Here is a 7,392-nt window from a genome sequence, read left to right as displayed (position 1 = left end):
GGGGGAAGGCACATTCCACCTGGTGCCTTCACATAACTTGAGCCTGGGTTACACCTTATCATTGACATCTCACTATTCAGGCAGGGAAAAAAAAGCAAGACTGTAGGAACACTGACCTTTGTGTTGAATCATGAAGGTGAAATCCTAACTGGAGGGACTGCTGCAGGCTTTTTGCATCCTTTCCTTCTGTGTACACTGGAAAGGAAGAGCTTCATTTGCATAGAATCAATATGTCACAAATTGAAACAGAGCAGAGGGCAGTTTAAAAATGGATATGATATTGTTAATGCCTTTAACTCCATTAACATGTGCTGTTCATTTGATAATGAACAATTATGCACCCTAAAGCTGTGCTATAAATATAACAGTATTCATGGCCATCCTCATGCTAGGGCTCAGAACACACCTTCCTTTTTCTATAATGCAATGTTTCTCTTCCAAGGAGATTTTCACTGGTGCAATTTTCTTCTTGAAGGTTATATTTACAGAAGTAGTAATTTATGCAAAAGACTCACTTTCCAATTTCATTCATTTGAATTGCTCTCCCCTGCACAGTGCACACAAAGGAAATGAAGAAGCAGACTAATGTTTCTGCTCAGAAATAAGATTAACCCCATAAGAAATCTTTCCTGCAGAGGAAGCAACATGGATTTCTTTGCCAAAATTTCCACCATACTGTGAGGTATAATGTGATATTAATGACCAGAATATTCTGTGTTCATCCATCAACAGTAATGTAGCTCCACAGCATTTTCTTCGGAGATTTTTTTCCCTAAAACCAAAATCCCAAAGATTGCTGTTTAATTGACATAATGTATCTTTTTAATGACTGTGTCTAGATACCTGCAGAGGTGAAGGAACTGACTAATTTTAAGTGCCTTTGCCAGTGTGAAAACCAATTCAGTATCTTTCAAAAGGAAATCTTTCTCCTGGAGTCATTAGAGAGATTATAGTTGGGACAAGATAAAGGCATTAAATTCACAAGTCTGTCAGAAGACATCAGCAATTTGCAAGCAGGAGCAATAGAAGGGAGAAGATCTTGGTCTGCTGCAACATGGAAATTCCATGGAGAGTCTGAGTCCTGTCCTTCTGCTTCTGGGAGCAGATATCCCAATTTTTAAATTCTCTGGTGAGATGTTCAATACACACATTTGTTGCATGCACAGAAACTGAATTGTTTGTGGCATTGCTGTTTATGGGGAGCGCTCAGGAATGCTTCACATCATTTGTTCCTCGTGCTGCAGCTGTTTGGTTTTGTGTGTTCAGGATTGCAAGAACTGCTCACCCAGAACAATTACCTGTCATGTCACAGCTGCCCAAGGACCTGGACAGTCTTAAGCAGCTGGAGCAGGTCCTGGTGGATGGGAGCCCTATGACAGACCCTCCAACTGAAGTATGCTCTTAGGGAACATTTGTCATCTGGGAACACTTACGGAAAAAAGGCATTAAAAGGCCATGAACTTATAGGTAGGATGTGTTTTTAGCAACAGGTACTTTGCAGAACAACCTGCAGGGCACTCCTGCTGACTGTATTGTGAGTGCAGAGAGTTGTGCAAACACATCGAACAAAACACATTTGTTGTGTGGTTTGGGGTTTGATTTGGGTTGGGTTTTTTTCCCCAAAAGAACATCAGTCTGTATCATCAGTGGGGGGCCACAGAATTAATATTCTGATCAAAAACACAGGGCAAGAAGGAAAGGCAAATACTCAGTTCTTGATTCCTCTGAACCTAAACTATTCTTCCCTTTCTGCAATGTCTGTACTTTCTTCATGAACTACTGTTTCTCCCAAACTGCTCTTCTGAACTAAAAAGTGTCATTTAAAGATATGTAGACACAGTCATTTACTACTCTAATCAAAGGGTCTGGAGGACTACAGTGTCAGTGTCCTCCCTGGTAAGACATTCCTCTTGCTAAACATAGCACACAGAAAGTAAAAGAAAAATCAGGTGACTGACAGTCTACCTTAGCTTCAAACAATGTAGACTAATCCAGAATAAAAGGGGTTTTTGGAGACCACAGTGTGCCTGCCTTTTTTTGTCATGAATATCCACCAGTAGCACCATTCCACATGACTGTTTGCTTTTACCCTTTTCCTCCAGGGAACCAAGTTGTTGTTCTCTCTTTTTCAGGTCCAAAGCTTGTGGTGTGGGTTGATGAAGCAGAATGGGGTTTCTTGACACTTAATGAGAAAAAGAAGGAAAAGAAAGGGAAAGGAAAGGGAAAATAAAAAGTGATACTTGGGCAGTAAACTGCACAGAGCTCTTTTCATTTACAAGAAGGGCCAATGTGAGCAGAGATAAGCAAGCAGGAGACAAGCAGTATTAAAGCATTTGAATCAGTGTGACAATGAAAACACTGATCGTTTTTTGAAGGCTTGGATTTGTGTTTTGTCAACACTGACTCCAGCTGGATCAGGCAGGTTCTGAAATATTCTGGAGATTCTGAACGCATGTTACCTCAAAGCAGCTGATTAACTGGAAACTAATCTGCAGGAACCTGAAGCAATGAAGATATGTTTGTTCTGAATCCCAAACTATTTTACTTGCAGTTCTTACAAATCTGTTTCCCAATCAGTGAGGCACAGCCATATCTAGAGTGATATTTGTGGCTCCACCAACCAGCAGTCACTTAATAAATTTTACCTCCAGAAGTGATCAGTACCTTGTTTGGAAATATGTAGTAGGATTCCAGGCAGTCAGAACACATGCACTTCTGCGGAACCTGCACTACCATCCTGCCTTACAGAGGTGTATAAAGCTGTTTGGAAAGTATCTCCTCACTTCTGCAAAACTGTTCCCTGATGTTTTGACATTCTGCAGTTACAGCAGTTTGAATGACTGTCACATCCTTAGTGGTGCAGCTCATCTCTGAGATGGCTTGGTGACAGTTTGTAAAATATCTGTGTACAACAGGCTGCTGATTTGAAAGCACTGGGTCTGCAGGATGCAATATTCTGCCATGATTCTGCTTCTGGCACGTCTTAACACCTTTGTTATTAAAAAGAACCATGACAAACACACCTTACTGTAATTCTAGCATGCCAAATTTATAGGCAACCATGCCTTTCCACAGCACTTGACAGAGCTGTTTGTCCTAGACATCTCATATCCTTGTCTAGTTTTTGTAGACACTCCTTAAGTCTCTCCAGAGTTATTTGCAGCATACACAGAGCTGGACTGGGACCAGCCACTGTGCAGGCTCAAAATGCAGGACTGGGTGAGAGCAGAACCCTTTATTCGGTTTAACTGCCTGGTCAGAACCGCAGTCCTGCTCTCCCTCCCCTTGTCTGAGTCGCCTTGGAGGAGATGATGCATCCTGAAGGAGGTGGTGAAGGCAGGTCACTGACAGCAGCTCTTCGTAGAGTTCCATCTCCAGGTAGTGCTGTCTGAATGCTGCATCCAGGGTATGGAGATGATTTCTGTTTGGCTCTGGATTGATATTGAAATCTCATTAATATGCTTGTTGGCAGGAGAGAGCTGGGACTGCAGGAAAGTGGGACAGCTCCATTTTGGTTTTCCATTGTATTAAGTAACTGAAGCTGTTTTGATTGTTTGGAGATGTCTTATGGAATTTTTTCACCCTAAGTGATGGCAAAGAGGACCAGAGATGATTCAGAGTCTACCAAGAAAGAAATAACTGGAAGAGAGATTTCTGGGAAAACTGGCAGATAGGACATTTAGCAGAGGTGATAGAAGGAATAAAAGCTTTTTTTTTTTTTTTTTGTGGAACAATAAGTATGGCAGAATCATGAGAGGACAAAGGACTGAGCAGCGATCATGAACAGCAAAGGGGAGAGGTTCCCACAGTAGGTCTGTACTGTGCTCTGGAGCTGAGAATGAGGAACTCATTGTCATTGACACTCATTTGAGTGTCTACAAATGAGAATGAGGAACTCAGCTACAACAGAGCAAGAAACCCCAACACTGAAGGCCAGTTCAGTCAGTAAGATTTCAACAGCTATGGTCACTAAACATGGGCTTTACTGAATACAGAGAGAGAGGTTCAGGTGGGAAAGGAGTGATACAGAGCGATTCTTGCAGAACAGGTAAAAGATCAATTTCCCAGTTGGACCAAAGGCAGATTTGAGGAGGAAAGACACAGGAAGGCAAGTGATTAGGAGAAGAGGTTGAGTGCTGCTGTTAAACAGAGGTGATGGTACTTCCACATCAGAATAACTCTCTTGGCTTGAGCCACTGCTTGAAAGTCTCTTGTTAGCCCTGTGTGAAACAGGGGCTCTTGGCTTCATTTCAGAGGTTGAGGATCTCTGTAGGAAATAACTGATCCCACACTGCAATTCCCTGCTGCCTCTGACCAAGACACTCCAACTCACATTTCTCAGAGCTGGGGAAGCCAAGTGCACTTTTCAAGTGGAACTGAAACTGGACCCAGGAAGTCCAGGGAGACTCAGATGAAATCGTGGATTAAATGATCAACAGGTATCAGCACAGCATTGTCAGCTGCTGGTTATAGCCCTGAGCAGCCAGAAGCTGATGTTGGAAGGGTCACATGGACTGAGAGGTGAATATTGATCTACATCTGCAGGGGAGGACTTGCTGAGGGGGCTCCTAGCAAGTTAGGGGAGTGCCACTGTATGATCCTGTTGTGCTTCTCCTCCAAGAGATTGCTGCAGCATGTAGATATACTCAGAGCTAATTGAGCAGTACTTTATCCCTCAAGCTGCCTCAGGATTTCTCTAAGACTCCTCACTCAGTGGGCAGATCTAATATCTTTACTTCCTAAAATACCTTACAGATGAATAATCCCACTGCAGTCTTGGAGCTCACATGTGGGTTACCATGCTCCAGGACACGACTATGCCAGAAATTGTCTCTGTGTAAGCAAATGCAATAAAATGCTAAAAAGGTAATTATCACATAAAGAAATCACCTGCTTACATGTTCCAAGTTGGTGCTTTTCCCAGCCAGTCTTGGGAACAGAACAGGGTGTTGGGGTCTCACTAGGAGTTGCTCTATGGCTTTGAATAATAGACTTTGCTCACTTCCTTCATCTTAGGGTAAGGATAAAAACACTGTCTGTGTCACAAGGTGTTGTGAAGGTTAACAGATGAATTCTGAATGCAGGAAGTGTGAAGACACTGCAGGGACTCCCACTGGCTTTCAGATGCTCTAGATCAGATGCTTAGATATGGAAGTTTGGTTTTGTGCTGCATGACATAAAATGGTCTGTACAGAAAGCTCAGTCTGGGTAAGGCTGAAATGGCTCAGGATGAGGAGGAGCATCCTTGAAGTATCCTGAAGTTTTTGCATAGCCTTATGGATTGCTCTGTATCCAAAATCGTTGCTAAGGTAGCAGAACATATCTCTGATTTTATGTACCACAGCATTTCCCTTGCCCCTGAGATCTGCAAAAACACCAATCAATGGTTACTTGGATTTTATGCTGTTTCTGTACACAGGACTCATCTCCACTATCAGATGGTATCAAGGGCCAGAGCAGAGGCAGAACAGCCCCTTCTGCATTCTCCTTACCGAACTAATATATAAAGTTGAGTTGTTGGGATACTTTCAAAATCTCCCAGTTCTGTAGATTTAATGCATTCACAAGGAGTCAAGTGTTTTGGGTGAGAAGAAACTAAAATTTAAACCACAGGGGTTTCCAGTATTTGCCCATTAGAGGTATTTTCCAAGGCCACATGCACACTGCACACCCACCTGCATTAACACACACCTCAGCCCCTTCCCTCCTCTGGCAAACTTGCGGTGTGTCCATCTGGAACCAGCACTGCTCTTTGAGCACTTGTCACTCACAGCATGAAGGTTAAGTGTATGTAGTAGTGTCATGGCCCAGAGAATCTGAAGAAATATGTTATTAAATGGAATGATCTATGATGCAGAAGGTTGAATAACAGTTTTCTATAATTGTGAAACTATTTCAAGAGATTATTAAAAACTGTGCAGTCTTCTAAGTCAGAGACACAACAATAACACTTGGTTCATGTGCTGCTGGTGACAGGCCTTGCAGAAACCTTTAGCCTTCATCAACAGTCAAAACGAATGTTTCTTTGGCTGTCTTGATTAAAGCCTTCCAGCTGTTTCCTCTGGGATTCTGACAGGACCCACCTCTGCATGCCCAGCTCAGCCAGGGCAGGCAGCTGGGTCAGTGCGGCCAACAACCCACCGAACCACGTCCCACAGTCCCGGCAGGACGATGGGCGGAGGCTGACATCCAGCTCTGAGAGGTCCTTGAATGCTGCTAAGCCTGGACAGAAAGCAGCCCAGCCTTCATCAGAGATGCTGTCATTATAGCTCAAATCCAGCTTCTGCAGCCTGCCTAGATGGCCATCCTGTGCCAGCGATGCTGCAAGAGATGACAGACATAAACACAACTAATAAATCCTGGCAACTGCTTTAAAAGCTGCTCAGAAAGAACAGTTGCCTTTTAACACCACATTAAGGCTTTTCAGCAGTCAAACGGCAAGATTTAACTCCTCAGCAACATAAAATCACTTGCTGCTGATCTCAGAAAGACTTTTATCACAATGTACAACACTTCAAGCACAGGTAATTCAAAAGGGACAGAAGTATTGAGTTAGAATCATATGGCAACCTGAAAACCTCAGTCAGCTGGCAGGAGGTTATATCAAGTGCCAATTAAAACAGGCAGAGAGGCTTACAGGGACATCTAGAAAGAAGAAAGCAAAACTAGATGAGGTTGCATGACTACAACAGCCACCTCTCGCTGTGGGAGGGCCTGATATACCCTAAAGGGAACTGGGATCCTTAACATATGATTGGTAAAGGAGACACCCATCAAGGGTGATGGTTTTTAGTCAAAAATATTCAGGCTTCACCTCACCAGATTTCACATTACAGGACCTTATTAGCTGTCACACAGCTATTGTCAATCTCAGCCACTCAACCTCCTGAGTCAGGCCCACAGAATCACAAAGATGAGTATAAAATAAGCAGGTTTTTAAAAGGATCCTAAAATTTATTCTTTTATCAGGTTCCCATTTTCCAGTATTTCTCAGCAGCTGCTAGGAGGTAGGTGAAAATATTTGTGGTTTAATTCCCTCTCTGACTATAGAACACACCTAATGGGCTGAGAGCTGGTGGTGCCTGTATTACTGGCTGTCAGCACATACATTTTCTATAAAGTACTGAACCCTGAAACAGCAACTGAGCAAAATAAAACTCCTCAGAGGCAGCTTTAAATATCTGGGATAAAAAACAGATGCAAACTCTACATTTTCTAAGTGATGCTTTTTTAATATTAATAGATAAAAGTGCTAAAAGATTCTTTGCATTTTATTCTTTTCAGTTTTTGCACTGGGCATGTACAGGGGACAATCTTCAGGAAAATGAAAGCTCTTTCTGGGAAAAATACTGCTACGTTTTCCATATTTTCATTTGATTTATGCAAAAACAT

At 42.6% G+C, this 7,392-nt stretch overlaps 2 protein-coding genes across 2 annotated transcripts in view; one reads left to right on the top strand and one right to left on the bottom strand.

The window, feature by feature from the left end:
- LRRIQ4 (leucine-rich repeats and IQ motif containing 4) overlaps nt 1–1,459 on the top strand; it is a 3,129-nt gene extending 1,670 nt beyond the window's left edge. The window contains 3 exon segments of the mRNA XM_009072733.1: nt 840–1,002; nt 1,267–1,304; nt 1,307–1,459. Of these exon segments, the coding sequence (XP_009070981.1) occupies nt 840–1,002; nt 1,267–1,304; nt 1,307–1,459 (354 nt within the window).
- A 4,542-nt stretch (nt 1,460–6,001) lies between these two features.
- LRRC31 (leucine rich repeat containing 31) overlaps nt 6,002–7,392 on the bottom strand; it is a 10,809-nt gene continuing 9,418 nt past the window's right edge. The window contains exon 9 of the mRNA XM_009072730.1: nt 6,002–6,321. Coding sequence (XP_009070978.1) covers nt 6,002–6,321 — 320 coding nt within the window. The remainder of the gene's footprint in view (nt 6,322–7,392) is intronic.

This window comes from Acanthisitta chloris, unplaced genomic scaffold (genome assembly GCF_000695815.1).
Source record: "Acanthisitta chloris isolate BGI_N310 unplaced genomic scaffold, ASM69581v1 scaffold23194, whole genome shotgun sequence".
NCBI lineage: Eukaryota > Metazoa > Chordata > Aves > Passeriformes > Acanthisittidae > Acanthisitta > Acanthisitta chloris.
The sequence above is the reverse complement of the archived record's forward strand: the minus strand, read 5'-3'. Positions and strand labels throughout refer to the sequence as shown.